Here is a 20,268-nt window from a genome sequence, read left to right as displayed (position 1 = left end):
GCAGGCACGCCCCGCCCCGCGCCTCCCCGCCCCGCGCCTTGGCCACGCCCCGCCCCTCAGCTCGTGCGCGTCCTCCTCTCGCAGGAACGCCCCGCCCCGCGCCGCTCCGAACGCAGCTCGGGGCCAGGCTCGGCCGCCCCGCCCCGCGCCTTGGCCCCGCCTCCGCGCCGCGTTTGAAGTCCGGCTCCCGCGCTCCGCTCCTCCCGCGTTTGGGAGCGTCGGAGCGAAGCCGCCGGAGACTCGCAGGCCGCGCCCGGCCCAGAAACGGACAGAGAAAGCCGACAAGGCCGGGGGTGCCTCCGGCTCCGAGCTCCGGAACCGGCGCTGGTAATCTCTGCTTCCCTCAGGTGATGCCCCGAGACCCGGCCTAGGATTCCGGGCCCCTAAATCGGAGGCCTTGCCTGCCCTCCTGGGGCGCGGCCTCTGGGTCCGGGGCTCGGTTCAGACTTCATGCAGACTGGGACGCGTTTTCACGGGAGGCTATACCAACACACCTGAGCGCAAATTCCGCGGCGGATTCCGACAGCTCTGGGAGATGCCAAGCACAGAGCAGCCATTTGTCAGGGCCACAGTCAGGGCCTGTCTTTGGGGCGCAGAAATCTGTGCCCCCCATCCCACTTTCTTATTGTATCGCTGCGACAGGCCCTTGAAGAGTTCCAGTCCCCGCCCGGGCTTAAAAAGGTGGGGCCGTTCCCTTAGGCTGAGGGGAGCGTGGCGGGAGTTGAACTCCGGCCTAAACTTGGGCTTTTGACTCCCGGCTGGGGTCCGGGCTAGGAGTCCCGGCTGCGGAGCTGAGCGCTGCGGCGGGCGGGGACTCCACTGCGGGGGCAGGCGCAGGTGTGGTTGGATGAGCCCCCGCCCCCACCCTTCACAGAACGCTTCGGGTCAATGGGCGCCAGCTGTCTGCTGTCTTCCTGGGGGTTGATTTGGTTTACTCGGCCTGCAGAAACGTTCCAGTGAGACGGGCTGGAGGGATGTCTGCTGGCCGATGGCAGCCGGTCCTCCGTACAGGCGTGGCAGGACGTGAGCCCGACCTTGAAGGGGAGGGGAGAGGCCGCGCGGGGCGTTCCAGGTGGGAGAGGACAGGCCCAGGAGCAGCGAGTGGGCAGTCGCTCATTCGGTGGGAACAGGAGAGAAGTCCAAGCTGCTTTAGGACCTGGTCCTGGAGGGGTTTAGTCTTCACGGGGTGTACTCCAGTGACTTGAGTGATGCCATGGAGCAGGAGTGAGTACCCCTATGAGAGGTGAGGACGGTGGCTGTAAGGATGACCAGCCGGGCATTTGTGCTGTTTGGACGAAAGCTCCTGTGCAGAGTATAGGAAAGAGTAACCGGAGAAGAACAATACAGCCCCTGTGCTTTCTTAACCCTTACAAGAGGTTTTTAGGAAGTTTAGATATGTTACATCTGTGTAGGCATAGAAAGGCTAAGAAGAAAAAATTCTGTCATTTAATTTTTTTAAAGATTTTATTTATTTATTTGAGAAGTAGAGTTACAGAGAGGCAGAGACAGAGAGGCCTTTCTTCCACTGGTTCACTCCCCAGATGGCTGCAATGACCAGAACTGCGCCGATTCGAAGCCAGGCGCTTCCTCCGGGTCTCCCACGCAGATGCAGGGGCCCAAGGACTTGGGCCATCTTGTACTGCTTTCCCAGGCCATAGCAGAGAGCTGGATTGGAAGAGGAACAGCTGGGACTAGAACTGGAGCCCAAATGGGATGCCAGTACTGCAGATGGAGGATTAACCCACTGCGCCACGGCACCAGCCCCTCTAATTTATCCAGAAGTAAACATACAATTAAAATTACTGTAAGTTCCTTATGGAATTAATTTTTAACAGTATTTATATGAAAGGCAGAGCGACAGAATGAGATCATAATCCACTGGTTCACCCCCAAATAGCTATAACAGGCAGGCCTAGGCCAGGCAGGTGACAGGAAGTCCATCTGAGTATCCCACGTGGGTAGCAGGAGCTCAAGAACTTGAGTCATTATCTGCTTCTACCCAGGTGTATTGGCAGGCAGCTGGATAGTGAAGTAGCTGGGTCTTGATCCTGCACGTCAGTATGGGATATGGGTGACATCCACTGTACCACAACACTTGCCCCACAGAAAATTAATTTAAGAGATTGTATTTAAAATTCAGAGTTAGAGGAGGAGGGGGAGTAGGAGGGGAGGAGGGAGAGAGATACCTTTCATTTTGCTGGTACCTCCCCAAGTGGCTGCAGCAGTCGGGCTGGACCAGGCTGAAGCCAGGAGCCTGGAACTCCATCTGGGAATCTCATATGAGTGGCAGGGGCCCAAGCACCTGGGGCATCTTCCTCTGCTTTCCCAGGCACATAAGCAGGGAGCTGGATCAGAAGAGGAGCAGCTATGACTCGAATCAGCACTCATATGGGATGCCAATGTTGCAGGTAGCACCCCAATGCCATCCTGGAAAATTAATTTCAATCACATATTTCTTATGAATATGATAGCAGTAGAAGCAACACTATAACTCATACTTAAATCAATAAAACACTTTGAAATATCAGAACGTTAATAAATAATAGAACTGTAATAATACCAGAACACACAAAATGCTGTTGAATCTGATCTTAAATAGAGGGAGAAGTTGGAGTTGGGATAGAGATGAACTTACGAGTAAACAAACGAGCACAAGGAACTGGAAGAACTGGGCTGGGGGAACCGTGGCCAGGTGGGTTTCAGTCTCCCTGGAAGCCAGTGATAGAAGCACACGCCCCTAGTCCAGCTGCTGCTGAGAAGCAGACCGTAGAAGGTCCCAGCTGGGCAAGTCTGGGCATTAACCTCAGGCAACCAGGGCTCCACTTCATCACCTGTGCCCCTTTCCGCTCTAGTACTCTAAGAGCACTGAGCAGCTGTTTTTCTTAGACCACCTTTAGTTGTAAAATCGGTATCCAACATGGTTAAATAATGTTAAGAAATAATAGAGCTCTTTAAGCCTACTTTTAAAAATATATTTCCCTTTGGATGTTGCAAACTTAACAAAAATAGTTATGGTCCCTGGTGAATAGGAACTTGGCTGTATAATCATACAAAGGACAGACAGCACTCTTTCTCCACCAGGAATTAAAAGCATTGCTAACATGGTGACAAGCTCCCAGAGGGTGGGGATGAGGAATATGATAGTGCCAAATCAGAATGCCAGATGCCTTCCTGTTCTCCATTTCCTTTGCTTCTGTCATTCAAACCTCCTATGTGAATAGTTCAAGTCCCAGTTGTCTTCTGATCCTCACCCCAGCTGTTAAAATTTTTGCTGAACAAAGAACACGGAGGGTACGATGTGTACTGAACTCATTCTCTTTATGTTGATGCTTATGGTTTCCCCAGTCCAGTGAGTCAAACTGGTTTTCCATTGTGACTTCAAGGCTTCAACATTTGACACATTTGCATGGTCATATAAAGATTTCTACAAAATCAAAATGTTTTCCTGGTGATGGGCTGGTGTTGTGACATAGCGGGTTAAAGCCAGTGTCTGTGATGCTGCCATCCTGTAGGAGTGCCTGTTTGAGTCCCAGCTGGCCCACTTCAATCCAGCTCCCTGCCTATGTGCCTGGAGAAAGCAGTGGAAGGTGGCTCAAATGTTAGGAGCCTCCGTTGCCAATGTGGGAGCCTTGGCTGAAGCTCCAAGCTTCTGTTAAGCCCGGCCCCAGCCATTGTGGCTGTTTGGGGAGTGGACCAGTGGATGGAAGGTCTCTGCCTCTCCCCACCCCTCTCCAAGTCTAGCTTTCAAATAAATACATCTTAATTTTTTTTTTTCTTACTAAGATTTCAGTGTCTTGGTGTGAATATCTACTTGGTTGTTCATAGTTGTTGGTTAGATCCTGTATGATCACATTCAGTCCTTATTGTCTTCATTGAGTAATCAGATTTGTACGAAAGTTAGTAGATTTCAAAGAAAGTCAGCTTCTCAATTAGCTTTATCTAAATACAGTGGTATTTTATCCATATGTGAATTGGAGTAACTGAATATTCAGATTCTATTTTATAATAAGGAACCATTGACAAGTTAAAGCAGTTTCTTGATAACAAATTGCCCATCTCCTCAATCTAGTGAAATGATACTCCTTTCTGAGGCATACCTGTTAGGAACTTTATCAGTGCCTTTAGAATTTGTTCCTTGGCTTATAATTTTCATATGGATTAGGTATAACTAAGAATAATCTTGGGTCTGTTATGGTAGATGTCAGATTTGGAATCTGAATCTTTTTTATTCTAAGATCTGATACTGCTCTCCTTTCTTAACCTTTCAAGGGGATTCTATTTTTCCTTTTAGGGACCATATCATTTGCCAGTGAACTTCTGTTGCTGCAAAATTTTCTGCTAAAATTCAAGGTGATATTTATCAACTTGCTAAACAGAAAGACATTGCCAAAGGTAAATAGAAATTCACTCTTAAATGCTTTATTATGTATTTCCCTTTAAAACACCTGATGTTTTTCACATAAGTAAATTATGATAGATGATGTTAATGAAGAGAAGCTCTCAAATACTATTTCTTTATAAAGATCATTCCCAAACTTAATGGTTTAAAACTACATTTTTGTTACAGTTCTGTGGGTTGGCTAGGCAATTCTGTGGGTCTCTCCTGGAGTTGACTCATGCATTATAAACAAATGATGGATCATGCACACTGATTTAACTGACGTATTTGATAGTTGTGGCTATTGGCTGGGATTCCCTGGGTCTACTCCATATGGCTTTTCACCTTCTATGAGACTGGAGTCGTAGCATGACAGTTTCAGGGTAAGACTCCTGGGTAGTCAAAGCTGATGCAGAGTCACTTACGAAAGCTCGGCTCGCTTCATGTCTGTCAGTGTGACACTGGACAAAGCAAGTCAGTGTGAGAGCAAGCTTAGACGGCATCTCTTATTGGGGAGAACCAGCAGTGTTTGTGGCTGTTTTTACATTTACAGTGGAAGTTTTCCTGTTCTAAAAACATTGTCCTTTTTCCTTTGTAGATAAGTCAGGAAAAATGTTGCCTGGTTCCCTTACGTTGGCCTGGCTAGCATATAAGTATCATATGGAAGCAAAATTCGGCCGTTCCTATAGACACCCCAAACTAGCCATATTGTAATTCTTTCCTTACACCTGTTTTCCCAAATAAAAATTATTTTGGGAGAGAAGAAGAGAAATGGACAAAAATAGTGGAAAAGAAATATAAAAAATGCATGTTGGTATCTATTCATGAACTCTGCATTAAGAAATAATACAAGAGCAGTAGCAAAGGTAGCAGCACAAGCTGATCCAGGTAGTTAGCACTTCATGGAATACAAGAGTTACAATAAAAACTATAATGATACAAAAAGCACTTATGTATACATGAGGCTTTGTAATTTGTGACACATTTTTATCACATTCTCATGGGAAATTTATAAAGTATTCAAGATGATGTTGATTCTCATTTTGTACTTGGTTAAAGTAAGATTCAGGAAGCTTCATTATGTTGTCCAAGGTCACGGTACTGTTTGATGGAAAAGCCAGAATTTAAAGATTTCTGATAAACAACTTTTCTGCTTGTAAAACTCCATCCAAAGAATAAAATATAAAGCCCACAAGAAAATAAGTGCCAGGAAATGAGTTTTGAAATCTAATCAAACAAAAATGCTAAATAAAGAAACTAATAGTCTTTGTGTTTTTTAGTAGTAATCAATAGAAAGATTACATGGCATAGGAATTGTTCTTGCCTTCTGAACCAATGAATAGAAAGTGGGAAGAAAAACTGAAGCAGATTGAGGAGCGAGCATCTTATTATAAGAGGAAACCATTGTGCTCAGTGTATAGACCAAGCCTGTCCAGGCCAGAGCAACCACCCTCCATTTGGAAGCTATTTCGTCGTCAAACTGAAGCTTTTAATTTCGTTAAAAGCTGTAAACAGGTAACTGCCTCATTTTAAATTTTCTATAGATCTATAAGATTTCTTAAACTTGAGTTTGCAGGCATTTGGGGAGTGAACCAGTGGGTAGAAGATCTCAGTCTATAACTCTGCCTTTCAAATAAATCAATTGTTGAACTTCTGTTTCAGAACCTGGTATTTAAAAAAATCTGAAAATTGAATAAAATTCTTTATGAATATTCAGTAGCTACAGTTGAATTTACATGTGTTTTTTTACTTTTTTGAACATTTTTTATTTTATATAGGATGTTCATGTATTTGCTTTGGAATACAAAATGGGAGATGGACAACGTATTTATCTTGTAACAACCTATGCTCAGCTTTGGTTTTACTATAAATCCCGGTAAGTTGTTTGTAACAGAACAACCCATTAAAGTTATATTTACTAACTCTAGAAACTCTGGTGAAATTGAGGCTGAATTAGCTTTCACAGTTCTTGACTACGTGGTTAGTTATTTCTTACCTGTCAGAATTAACCTCTGCAGTTCCTTCTCATGGCATCACGCAGTTGTCTCACCAAGTGTTGAAGAAAATCATACAAACACCTTGTTCATGTATCCAAAGGAAATCCTTTTTCAAATACATATTGTACTATTAATCATAAATGAATACTCACATTATGTAATATCTGCTTTATCTGAGTGGCCTACTCAACTATGTTTCAGACTTGTGTATGGAAAAGAGTCAATATGGATGCCTTGTATTGACTTAAAAGTACTTTTATTACAAAGTTGCTTGAGTAGTTTTGTGTTTGTAAACATGCAAACCATGTAGATTTACTTATGTCTACATACATGCAGTGCCAGGTGGTGTTGAATTAAAATCATTAAGATAACATGAAAGATATTGCTGAAACTAAATCTCTTTGTGCAATATAAAGATGATGCTGACTGCTTCAGAGTGAGTACGTGTTGAGATCCAGTCCTACCCATGCCATATGATGATACAATTCTCCTTTCACTTTTCTTCAAATTACTGCAAACCTTTTATTTGTAAAGGAGGCCAGCTGAACTTGACTTAGCCCACATACCATTTATTTACTAGGCTAGTGTCTAAATAACCCATGTGAAAGTCATCCTCTGTACACCAACAGGAATATAACTAGAAATATGAGCACTGGAAGTTTATTGAAATCAGCTAATTTAGAATTTTTTTTACCACTTTAAAAATATTATCTTCCTAACATAAAATTTTACAGTTCGTATGCAGAATTCATGGAATCCCAAGAGTATGTCTTTCTGGGATCCCAGTTTGAGAAAGAACATTGTTTTCTCAATTTATTTCACAGTGGCACCAAAACAAAATACAGAAGTATTATACATGATCAAAATCATCTGTGTAATGAATAACACTATAGGATTGACTGTTTTCCAGTTAAGTAATGTTAACTGAGTATGATTGTTAAATCTTACTTAATATAAATTGTTGACGCTATGAGCCGTAAACCTGTTGTGAACAGGTTCACGTTATCTTGTCATTATTTCCTAGTTACCTGTACTTAAGCATAGTTAACACAGTACTTCATCGGATCAAATTCCATCATTTAAAAGGTACAGATATAAATAATACTTTTGAATTATTCAATTTAGAAAAAATCTCTTGCACTGCTATGAAGTTATTCCTGAAAATGCTGTGTGCAAGCTTTATTTTGATCTGGAATTTAACAAACCTGCCAATCCAGGAGCTGACGGGAAAAAGATGGTTGCATTACTCATTGAGGTAAATGGGAGACTCCGGTTTTTTTTCTTTGTAGCTGTCCATTCATCTCTTCATTCAGTTACTCAGTCCTATCTATGTAATGTTTCTCCTCCTTTTCTTGTGACTTTTCCTTGTGACTTTGATTTTTAAATATCACTTCTATGGGTAAACTGTGAAAAGTCCGACTTAGGTCCACATATTTTGTACTATTACTATACCTGGATTTAAAAAAACCTAGAGGGGCTGGCGCGGTGGTGTAGTAGTTTAAGCATCTGCCTGTGGCACCAGCGTCTCATATGGGCGCCGGTTCAAGTTCTGGCTGCTCTGCTTCTGATCTAGCTCCCTGCTGATAGCCTGGGAAAGCAGTAAAGTGTGTGGGCCCTGCACTGTATGAGAGACACGGAAGAAGCTCCTGGCTTCAGATCATCCCAGCTCCAGCCGTTTCGGCCATTCGGGGAGTGAACCAGTAGATGGAAGACCTCTCTCTGTCCCTCTCTCTTTAACTCTGCCTCTCAAGTAAATTTTTTTTTTAAGCCTTCATAAAGATAGAAATTTTGAGATTATCTGCAGTTTGCAGTTACGTGTTAATTCTCTAATCTCCAGTACAAATAGCAAATGCTGGTAAAGACCAGGCAAAGTAATTGTACTATAAAAATTGATACTGAAATGAACTTAAAGGAAACTTGGACTAAAAGTAGTATCAGAATGTTTGAACTGGCAGGAATTCTGGAAAGCATTTTTTTCTTGTACCTTCATGAAAGAGGAAAGATCTAGAAGAGACTAACTCCTACCCCATGCTCTGCAGCTAGTTGTTTACAAAACCTTGTCTAGAAATACCATTGTCACTGTTATCAACTTACAGAAAAAGAATGTAGTTCTAGTATTTTTAATTTAGCTGCGTCAAACAGGAAGTTACTAAAAAGGATAATGTGGGTTTGAACAGCTAAGTTCTATTAGGATTATTTTTTTAAAATTTAAAGATTATATTCTATGAAATTGTATTAAAAATGTGTAGATGGGGCAGGCACTGTGGCGTAGCAGGTAAAGCTGCCACCTGCAGTGTTGGCATCCCATGTGGGTGCTGGTTTGAGTCTCAGCTGCTCGACTTCCCATCCAGCTCTCTGCTGTGGCCTGGGAAAGATGACCCAAATCATTGGGCCCCTGCACCCGCATCGGAGACTGGAGGAAGCTCCTGGCTCCTGGCTTTGTATTAGTGCAGCTCCAGCTGTTGCAATCATCTGAGGAGTGAACCAGTGGATGGATGGAAGACCTCTCTCTCTCTCTGCCTCTCTGTGTATGTAACTCTGACTTTCAAATAAAATAAATAAATCTTTAAATAAAAAGGATTGACTATTGGCCTCTAAGTAGGTACTAACATTGTTTTAAAAGGTTAATTGAATAATTTTGTAGGTGAGCCATTTTATAATTTTTCAGATGTATACAGATTTAAGTGTATCTGCTTTTGTTAGACCTCTGCATGTCTGACTACATTTATTTGAAAAATGTCAGCAAATACCTTTAAATATATTAAATGTTCGTATCTTTGAAGTAGGCAAAATAGACATAAAACCTCCACCCCAAAAAAACCATTTTCCTTGAAATAGTAAATTGTGTTAAATGTTATATTTTCAGTAATCTTTAAATATTGACTTGTTAATGGTGTCTGAGGTACGTTTACCATCCAAAACAGAGTCTACTGTGTATGTTCTATGTATCCTATGGGGAATTATAATTCAGACTTTTCATTGGCACATAACTATGGTTATGCCAGTGATCAAGAAGTAATATATGGTCTGAGAAACTAGGAATTTCCACAATGATATCAACACTAACAAACACCGTTGTTACATAGATTAGACACATGTGGCAAACATCATGCAGGTTCTTCAACTTTTTTTCCCAAATTCTTTATGATGCCTTAGTCTTGGACAACTAATCTGTATCAGCAAAAGCTGGGGGAAAATGAATTAAGTTAAAAATTTATTTTAATACAAATTTAGCGTTTTTATTTAACTTGTTTAGCATGTTGGTAGAACAGTTCTTATTAGGAATATTTTAATATAGTGCCTTTGTATATGAGTGTATTGAAATTATTTTTGTTTATTTTTTATGTAACAAGTTTATAATCCAGTAAGTACTATATCTTTTACATGTCTATATGAATATGCATAAATTAGGTCAACTCTTAACAGGTGGTTTATAAATAACTGGTTAATAGTAATTAGTCATAATATGTAATATCCTTTGATTCAGTGACTTAATGGACAAGTTTCCATAAGTCAGCTAATTAGAATGAATTCGAATGCTAATGCTTTTTTAAAAAATTCATTTATTTTGAAAGACAGAGGAGAGGGGCAAGGAGAGGGAGAGAGGGGAAGAGTGGAGAGTGGAGAGGGGAGGTCTTCATCCACTGGTTCACTCCCCAGATGGCCGCATCGGCCAGAGCTAAGCTCATCTGAAACCAGAAACCTGGAGTTTCTGGGTCTCCCACGCGGGTGCAGGAGCCCAAGGGGCCAGCTTCTGCTTTCTCAGGCCATAGCAGAGAGCTGGGTTGGAAGTGGTACAGCCGGGACTCGAACCAGTGCCACTATACCAGTTACCAGTATGCTGCAGGGTTGGCCCCATCTAATGCATTTTATAAAGCCTTTCAACAGGTAACATTCTTCAAGAAATCACACATTTTTAACTTCTGGATTATAAATTATTTACATAACAATTTTCTTTATAAAGTTTTTTTAAAAAGAACTTAAAGGCATAGAAAATTTGTACATATTTATGGGGTACTATGTGATGTTTCATGAGGTATATGCATTGTATAATGTCCAGTCAGGGGAAATTATCTTTTCAAGCATTAACATTTCTTTCCCATGAAAACGTGGAAAAATCCCATCTTCTACTTTCTTTAAATAGAGAATTATACAGTAAAATAATATTATCTTCAGCCTACTGTATAATAGAACCCCATAATTTCTTATTCCTATCTATATTCCTATCTAGCTATAGCCTGGTACCTATCAATCAACCTTTGCCCATCCCTCCCTTGTCACTTCCTACCCTAGCCTCTGGTAACCACAATTATATTTTTAACTTCTGTGAGATCACCCAATTTTTGTAGAGTCCACGTATGAATGAGATCATATGATACTTGTTTTTCTGTGCTTGGCTTATTTCACTTAACATACTGACCTCCACTTGCATCCACATTGTTGGAAATGACAAGACTTTTTTTTTTTATAGCTGAGTAATCGTGATATATACCCCACATCTTTATCCATTCATTAGCTGATGGACACCTGGCTGTTGTGAGTAGTACTGCAATAAACACTGGCATGCAGTTAGTTCTTTGGCAGATCGATTTCATTTCTTAGATATATGCCCAGAAGAGGGATTTCTGGGTCATATGGTTAGTTCTATTTTTAGTTTTTTGAGGAACCTCCATACTATTTTCCACAATGATTTTACGTTTACACTTAAAGAACTTAAATGTTTATTTAGGGGTCAGCACTGTGACACAACAGGTTAAAGCCCTGGCCCAAAGTGCCAGCATCCCATGTGGGTGCTGGTTCGAGTCCCAGCTGCTGCACATCCAGTCCGGCTCTGCTATGGCCTGGGAAAGCAGTAGAAGATGGCCCAAGTCCTTGGGCCCTTGCATCCGCGTGGGAGACCCAGAAGCAGCTCCTGGCTCTCTGGATTCAGATCAGTTCAGCTCTGGCTGCTGTGGTCATCTGGGGAGTGAACCAGCGGATGGAAGACTTCTCTCAATCTGGCTCTACCTCTCTGTGACTCTGAAAAAAAAAAGTTTACTTAAAGTTTAACTTGGGAAAGAGAATCTAATAGAGTGTGATTACTTATATTACCTAGGGTACCTAAATTTATTCTCTGTAGTTCCAAAGCTAACAACTCAGCTTTATTCATTTAGTAAAGTATTTTCAAGTTTTGCTAAGCATCAGACACAGTGCCTTGCCTTGGGAATACAATAGCGAGCTCAAAGTTTGAGTTCAAGGAATTTATAATCTAACCTAGGATAGATGTAACTTAAACAAGATACAACCTTATTTCTGTCTCATGTAACATCCAGTGTGGCTCCACTGTTAGGGACTAGTCTTTTGCTTTGCTGTTCCTAAGATGTTGCCTTATTGATACTGTCCAAGGTGGCTCACCCCAAGTTGTCTGCCTTCTAGTCAGTTGAATGGAGAAGAGCAGCGCCTACTTCTCCCCTTTAAGAATGAAGCCTAGGCCGGTGCCATGGCTCAACAGGTTAATCCTCCGCCTAGCGGCGCCGGCACACCAGGTTCTAGTTCCGGTGGGGGTGCCGGATTCTGTCCCGGTTGCCCCTCTTCCAGGCCAGCTCTCTGCTGTGGCCAGGGAGTGCAGTGGAGGATGGCCCAAGTGCTTGGGCCCTGCACCCCATGGGAGACCAGGAGAAGCACCTGGCTCCTGGCTTTGGATCAGTGTGGTGCGCCGGCCGCGGCGGCCATTGGAGGGTGAACCAACGGCAAAAGGAAGACCTTTCTCTCTGTTTCTCTCTCTCACTGTCCACTCTGCCTGTCAAAAAATAAAAAATAAAAATAAAAAATAAAAAAAGAATGAAGCCTAAAGTGGCATAGAACCTTCTTCTGCCCCCTACTGGCAAGACTTAGACACATGCCTATGCCCTATTATAACAGAGTGGGGGAAGTATCTTTGTTCTAGCTGGCTTCCATTTAGCTAAAAATTGTGGTTCTGTTTCTAGGGAAGAGGGAGAAAATAGATGTTGGGGGATAACCTCTGTGATACAGAGGAAACCTCAAAATCAAGTAAATGAACAAGTAAAATTGTAACTAAGTACTAGAAAGTGAGTTGGACTACATGGGGGAATTGGATGCAGACTGGGACACTGAGGCAACCTTTGGAGAAAATGAGAATTGAAAAGTATGAAGGGGAGTGTGGTGCTAGAATAATGCCGAAATGATGCTAATTTTTTTTTAAAGATTTGTTTATTTGAAAGTCAGTTACACAAAAGAAAGGCAGAGAGAGGTCTTCTATCCGTTGGTTCACTCCCCGTTTGGCCAAAATGGCCGGAGCTGTGCCGATCAGGAGCCAGGAGCTTCTTCCAGGTCTCCCACGTGGGTGCAGGGGCCCAAGGTCTTGGGCCATCTTCTACTGCTTTCCCAGGCCATAACAGAGAGCTGGATTTGAAGTGGAGCAGCTGGGTCTTGAACCACCGCCCATATGGGATGCTGGTGCTTCAGGCCAGGGAGTTAACCTGCTTTGCCACAGTGCCGGCCCCAGCTAATAATTCTAATTTTTTTTTTTTTTTTTTTGACAGGCAGAGTGGATAGTGTGAGAGAGAGACAGAGAGAAAGGTCTTCCTTTTTGCTGTTGGTTCACCCTCCAATGGCCGCTCTGGCCAGCGCATCTCGCTGATCCGAAGCCAGGAGCCAGGTGCTTCTCCTGGTCTCCCATGCGGGTGCAGGGCCCAAGGACTTGGGCCATCCTCCACTGCCTTCCCGGGCCATAGCAGAGAGCTGGCCTGGAAGAGGGGCAACCGGGATTAGAACGTGGTGTGCCGGTGCCGCAAGGCAGAGGATTAGCCTGTTAAGCCACGGCACCGGCCATAATTCTAATTTATTGCATAACTGTTGGGTATCTAAGTGGTGGCATTAAACGTTTTGGCTAATCTCAAAATAACCCTATCTGGAGGTTCTTAGTGGCTTCATTTTGCAAATGAGAAGACAAGCCTAGGGAGAAGTGCTGTGTCTTATGGTTGCATAGCCAATACTTCTAGGCACTTACATGTGCCAGGCACTGTGCTAACTCTTTAATCTCGTTTTCTTTTTTTTTTTTTTTTGACAGGCAGAGTGGACAGTGAGAGAGAGAGACAGAGAGAAAGGTCTTCCTTTTTTGCCGTTGGTTCACCCTCCAATGGCCGCTGTGGCCAGCGCATCTCGCTGATCCAAAGCCAGGAGCCAGGTGCTTCTCCTGGTCTCCCATGCGGGTGCAGGGCCCAAGGACTTGGGCCATCCTCCACTGCCTTCCCGGGCCATAGCAGAGAGCTGGCCTGGAAGAGGGGCAACCGGGGTAGAATCCAGCGCCCCGACCAGGACTAGAACCTGGTGTGCCGGCGCCACAAGGTGGAGGATTAGCCTGTTAAGCCACGGCGCCGGCCTAATCTCGTTTTCTTATTTTACTCCTTTCATGATTCCAAAGTTAGCTATTTTTGCTGCTTAGCAGTTGAAGAATGTATTTAGGTTTGATTAAAATTAGAGGTGGTAAACGTCAAAACCAGAACTCAAGCTTAGATCTCTGACTTCAAATCTTTAGTTCCAAGTATGTGCTTGCTGCCTTTCCACAATGCATGACTGCTTTCAATGTCAGTGTCTTCTAGCACCAAAGGTGGTTTCTTGAGAGTGGTTTTGGGTTCAGTATGAATGAGACATTTTCTGAGAATTGGAACTATAAAAAATTTTAAACTCAGAGGTGACATTTAAAGAGATACTTAAAATATTTTTAATGTGATTGTAGAGGAGGTTAATGTGCAAATTGTTTGGCTGCTAAGAGGCCTCTTCAATCCTGAGAGCCTGATTGTTTTTAACAATATAAACTTGTATAATTTAAAAATTACAGGTTTTCAGTTTATAAATAAATTAGGTTATATTGTACACATCCTGATAGTAAAGCTAATTTTTTTTTGACAGGCAGAGTTAGAGAGAGAGAGAGACAGAGAGAAAGGTCTTCCTTCCGTTGGTTCACCCCCCAAATGGCTGCTACAGCCGGCGCACTGTGCCGATCCTAAGCCAAGAGCCAGGTGCTTCCTCCTGGTCTCCCATGCGGGTGTAGGGCCCAAGCACTTGGGCCATCCTCCACTGCCTTCCCGGGCCACAGCAGAGAGCTGAACTGGAAGAGGAGCAAGCGGGACAGAATCCGGTGCCCCGACTGGGACTAGAACCTGGAGTACTGGCGCCGCAGGCAGAGGATCAGCCTAGTGAGCCGTGGCGCTGGCCAGTAAAGCTAATTTTTAATGATTTTGTATTAGTTAAACTTACTGGTACCAAGATACTTGAATTTTGTTCATAGAAAATTTTTAAAACAAAAAATAGAAGTATTTATGCTTTGTGTTTTTAGCATGTCTGTAGAGCACTTCAGGACTCATATAGTGTAAGTTGCTCAGCTGAAGATGTTTTCAACTTGGATTCTAGCACTGATGAAAAATTTAGCCGCCATCTGATATTTCAGCTCCATGACGTGGCATTTAAAGATAACATCCATGTTGGTAAGTGCACTGGTTTTTAAAAAAATCACGGAGTTATATTAAAAACTCTTAATTTTCCTATTCCTCTTGAAATTTTTAACAATACTTGCTAGATTTTATGGTAATTAAACTAAAATGAAATGTGATGTTTTGTGTTTTGAGGATTTACTTAATACAGACCTGTCATCCAGGCACATCAGCCTACTCAAGATGTAGTTGGCATTATTGGTTCTCATCATAGGTATTTGGGTGGCCGTGTATGTCCTGACATGGTCTCTATTCCAGTAGGGTTCATTTTTTGTTTTCTAGGTAATTCTGAGAGGCGTTTCCATTTCAAGCCTTACCTATGATGCGTCGTACCTGGATTTTTGACCTTTGTTTTAGCCATGGGGCTTGGGTCCCAGGTCATGTCAAGGAAGGCTTATTGATTATTCCAGGCAGTATTTAAGGATTAAGATGAAGTCTAGATGTATAATCCTGAAAGTATAACCAGAGTATTTTCCCAGGACTGGGCATTTATAGATAACAGGTTCAGGTATAAAACCAAGTCAGTCTCACAGAGAGACAAATAGGCACAATGAAAATGCCAAAAATCAAGGTCTCAATAAAAGCCAAAATCCTGAGTGTTGATCAAAGCAGTGATTGGGCAAGTTTTGAGGTTCAAACCGGTGATTGACTGAAGTTCAGGTAACAGATAATGTATCTCAGAGCTACAAGTGTTTTACAGTTTTACAGCCACATAGGGTAAAGGCATGAACATGGTAGCTAGAGGACTGACATAAAAATCAGGAACCTGAAAACTAGTTTAGGATAATGCCAGGTCACGGTGACCTAGTATGCTGTGTACACTGGTCTCCTCATTATCTGTTATCTACCCCCTTGATTGGACTTTCTCTCTCTCACCCTTAGATCCTAGTAATTGTGGGATCTGTCCTTGTCCCTCTTCCTACTGTTCTCACTTGGATGGTGACCGCTATCATTACTTAAATCATCATCTATGTCCTGACTCTCAAATCTTTATCTTCAGCCCAAATTGTTCTCCCAGACCCATATAGCCAGCCGATACTAAATGTCCTTACACACACTTCAAACTCAGCATGTCCTAGAACAAATTCCTTATCTTCCCCAAATCTTGGCTCCTCCTTCTGCGACACTTCTGTGTCCCTGTCCACCTGTCCATCTACTTACCCAAGTAAAAATTTTGGTGTCCCCTTATGTGTACCTGCTTTTTTTTTTTTTTTTTTTTTTGACAGGCAGAGTGGACAGTGAGAGAGATAGAGAGAAAGGTCTTCCTTTGCCGTTGGTTCACCCTCCAATGGCCGCCGCGGTTGGCGCGCTGCGACCGGCACACCGCGCTGATCCGATGGCAGGAGCCAGGTGCTTCGGGCCCAAGTACTTGGGCCATCCTCCACTGCACTCCCTGGCCACAGCAGAGAGCTGGCCTGGAAGAGGGGCAACCGGGACAGAATCCGGCGCCCCGACCGGGACTAGAACCCGGTGTGCCGGCGCCACAAGGTGGAGGATTTGCCTAGTGAGCTGCGGTGCCTGCCATGTGTACCTGCTTTTTGAGTCAGCCAGTGTGAGCTGATGAAGTTGTCACACCCTTCAAGGATTATTCATTACCTTCACAAAGACGTACTGATGTCTTAGTTTGCAAAACTATTGTGCCCTAGCCTGGACTGTCCCTATCTGCCCTCCTCACTCAGCTCCCACTGTGGCCTGCATTTTCTGGAATCCTTGGGCCTTCGCACTGTTCAATTCTGTCTGAAGAGCCATACCTCCTATTCTCCCGGTCTGTTAAGACTCAGTGTAGATATCAAGTCATCGGTTTTTGTCACATCCAAACCCTATGATACAGGTTACTGTTCCTTAGGGTCGTAGAAAGCACCCAGTGCTTATTGTCAGAGCATTTGCCACTTCCTGTTTTCTGCATCTTCTCTATGCCACTTAATATTTCTTTAGGGACGTAACTATTGCTTTTTCTTTTCCCTTTGTAATTTTTTAGAGCTACATTATAACTTATATGTCCTAATATATGTATTTTATTAAAAATTATTTTAAATGTTTTGATTAACAAGTAATACTAGCACATTTTTATGGGACACAGTGTAAAATTTCAGAAGATGTGATGGTGTAAGCTGATTAAAGCAGGCAGCCAACATATCCACCTCCCTACCTTTCCTCCACATTTACAGCCTACTAGTTCCTCTCCTCCAGTTCTTTATATGGTATACAACATGTTACTGTGATCTGTAGTTGTCCCTCTGCTATGAAGCACCAACATCTACTTTTCCCCAACAATTTTTTTGTATTCCATATCCAGACTCTTCTATCTCCCACACTTCCCAGTCTCTAGTAATCACTGCTCTAAGTTTATATTGACTGTCGTTTTTAACTTTCACATATCAAAGAGGACACGTGTTAACTTTCTGTGTCTCACTTCCTTCACTTAATGTAATGACTACCAGTTTCATTTATTTTGCCTCTAATGTCAGGATTTCATCCCTTTTGATGGCTGACTAATGTTCCATTGTGTATGTGTACCACATTTTCCTTATCCATTATTTATCCATGGACACTTAGGTTTTCTGTAGCTCGGCTATTATGAATGGTGTTGCAAAGCACATGAGAATGAAGGTATCTCTTTCATATGCTGATGTCATTTCCATTGGATACTTACCCAGAAGCAGGATAGCTGGGTCATATGATTGATCTATTTATTGTATTTCCAGATATATTGTATATTACTACATTATAATATTGTCCATAATACCATTAATACAACAGCAGCAATAATAAATACAAGTAGGCATTTGATATTTGCTGAGTTAGTGCCTACTTAGCATGCCTGCATTATCAGAGTATAGAGGGCAGAGTCCTAGACAGGATATTTTTTTGATCCCTATGTATACTTTCCTCATAGGCTGCGCTTTAAATACTAACGTAAGGCTAAAAACTGAGAATCTGTTGCTAGGGAAGAAGGGCAGAGAGAAGTATGTCAGGTCCTTCACAGTCTGCTACAGTCTCTCCTGAAAGCAGATGACATTCATTCTAGACTGTGAATGAATTTCCTTCATATAGTCAAAGGTAAGACAGGCTTTATTAGAATAGCACAAGCAAAGGCATAGAGTTAGGAGTTTGTGGTTAACTTGGGGATCAGTCGACAATCTAGTGTAACTAAAGCTAAAGCCGTAATCAGACCTGATAAATGGAATGTCATCTGAGGCTCTTTCCTCTTGAATTGTGTACTTCCAGCATCAGAGAGGCAGAGAATATGAAGCAATTAAAAATTTCCCTTCAGTTCCCCTCCCTCCCGATAATAATTCTAGCTGTTATTGTTAGCCTTTTGGGAAAGGGAACAAAGTTAAATGTGAGTGATCACAGACTTTGATCTATGCCAACATACTCTTATTGCCAATTTACTGTAGTACTGCAGATATCTCTGATTGGTTAGTTCTTTTGAGATATTCCCTGCCACTAAGATAGACCAAAGAGGGGTTGGGGTAATAAGACTAAAGCCTGGAAACAGAAGGCAGAGCTATTGGTGGGTGAGGGACAGTATGTTGGTGTTCACGTGACTGGCTGTCATTGTGCCGTGGACACATTAGCTCCTTGCCAAGGTTCAAAGGCTTAGCCGGCCTCTTCAGTGCTACTGTCAAACATCTGCAACTGTAGACTCACTTCGCTAATTGTCTAGAGTCAAGCAGATATAATTTTAAATTTCCAGGAAAACTAACTTTGTCAATTTATGTTTATATTGCTTTGTTGTCCTTTGATGTGTCATAGTTTCTTCTCGGTGTTTAGCTTCTCTCTAATTCCAGAAATAATCATGTCTGTATATCATTGGATCAAATGCTTTTGCTTTCATTTTGATGTTTTACAAGAAATTGTACTTATTTCTTTAAGTAGGAAAGTAATTAATCCTGTGATTTTAAGTACTAAAGCTTTCCTGGTAAATGACAAATCCAGACTATGACATTTCCAGAGATTTAAATTAAGTAATTTCTTATAGTATTACATTTCACCAGTATTGCTACTCACAATAGCAGTGTAAAAGCCAAATTATCACTTGATATTGTGCTACAGGATATATATATCCTGTATATATATATATAAGTATATATATTTATGTAAATAAATATATATATATATTTATATTTATATAGAGAGAGAGTTTAAAGAATTCCACGTTGCCTTGCCAACTTCTCATGGTAGTGTGGACCACTGGTTTGTTTTTTTTTTTTAAGTAAACAAGGCAGGCCATATATTAATATCTGAATAATCATTTTTGAGGTTTAAATCTTTATTCTCCTTTTCCCCTGAGAAACCTTTCATTTAATGAATACAAATGTCATACATTTCATAATTACAACTTTAGGAACATAGTAATTCTTCTCACTGTACCCGCTCACCCACCCTCTACCCCACCCTCTACCTCTTCCCTCTCCAATTCCCACTATTATTTTTCCCCCCAAAGAAACCTTTTAAGGAGTACAGACTTCATGCATTTTATAAGTACAACTTTAGGAATACAATGATTCTTCTCACCATAGCTGCCCTACCACCCCTCCTCCTGCTCCCTCTCCCATTCCCAGCCTCCACTAAGATTGATTTTCAATTAACTTTATACACAGAAGACCAACTCTATACAAGAGTTCAACAATTTGCCTGGAAAAAAAAAAAAAAAACACACCAAAAAAACTGCTCCTCAACAACTGAGAAAAGGGCTGTTCAAAATCATTGCATCTTGAAATAAGTTTCTAAAAAAAAGTGAAATTAAACTTTAAAGAAGCATCCAAAAATGATACATCTTTTGCAAGCACTTAGACATAATTGTAAGACAACTCTTTGAGGACAGATCCTGCATGGGAAGTTAGTACACAGTGACTCCTGTTACTAACAATTAACACTCTTAGGTATGATGTCAGTGTTCACCCAAGGCTCTTGACGTGAGCTGCCTAGGCTGTGGAAGCCTTTTGAATCCACAGTCTGTCAATGTGTAGCCAAGGCCATAAAGTTGAAGTTCTCTCCTCACTTCAGAGAAAAATTCCTCCTTCTTTGATGACCACTTCTTTCCACTAGGGTCTCACTCGCCAAGGTCCTTCATGTAGGACATTTTTTTGCCACAGTGTATTGGCTTTCCAATGCCTGAAATGCTCTCATGGGCTTTTCAGCCAGACCAGAATGCCTTAAGGGCTGATTCTGAGGTCAGAGTGCTACTTCAAGGGGTTGGACTCTGAGTCTGCTGTGTGGGCTGAATCCCATATTGGAGCATTCTCTTCTTTTTAATTATATCTAAAGTTACCAGACCATTAATCCTATCCATACAATCACTTTAACACTTAAGATAGTATTTTTACCACCCAACTTAAGAGGATTTGGGGTCCCCTGGCAAATTTTTAAACTATCCTTAAAAATAAGTCCATAG

The 20,268-nt window shown here is 42.0% G+C and overlaps 1 protein-coding gene across 12 annotated transcripts in view; it reads left to right on the top strand.

Moving 5' to 3' along the window:
- The first annotated feature begins 204 nt into the window (after positions 1 to 204).
- Positions 205 to 20,268, top strand: part of PRIMPOL (primase and DNA directed polymerase) — a 51,224-nt gene continuing 31,160 nt past the window's right edge. For 4 of the 12 annotated variants that reach the window (XM_062213400.1, XM_062213394.1, XM_062213401.1 and 1 more), the window contains exons 1-6: positions 205 to 347; positions 4,292 to 4,392; positions 5,659 to 5,893; positions 6,157 to 6,254; positions 7,501 to 7,630; positions 14,714 to 14,861. In XM_062213400.1, the coding sequence (XP_062069384.1) occupies positions 5,714 to 5,893; positions 6,157 to 6,254; positions 7,501 to 7,630; positions 14,714 to 14,861 (556 nt within the window). In that variant the 5' untranslated portion in view covers positions 205 to 347; positions 4,292 to 4,392; positions 5,659 to 5,713. The other 8 variants (XM_062213397.1, XM_062213395.1, XM_062213398.1 and 5 more) reach the window with 8 other exon arrangements.

This window comes from Lepus europaeus, chromosome 16 (assembly GCF_033115175.1).
Source record: "Lepus europaeus isolate LE1 chromosome 16, mLepTim1.pri, whole genome shotgun sequence".
Lineage (NCBI taxonomy): Eukaryota > Metazoa > Chordata > Mammalia > Lagomorpha > Leporidae > Lepus > Lepus europaeus.
Note: the sequence above shows the minus strand (reverse complement) of the source record. Positions and strands in the feature narration are given on the sequence as shown.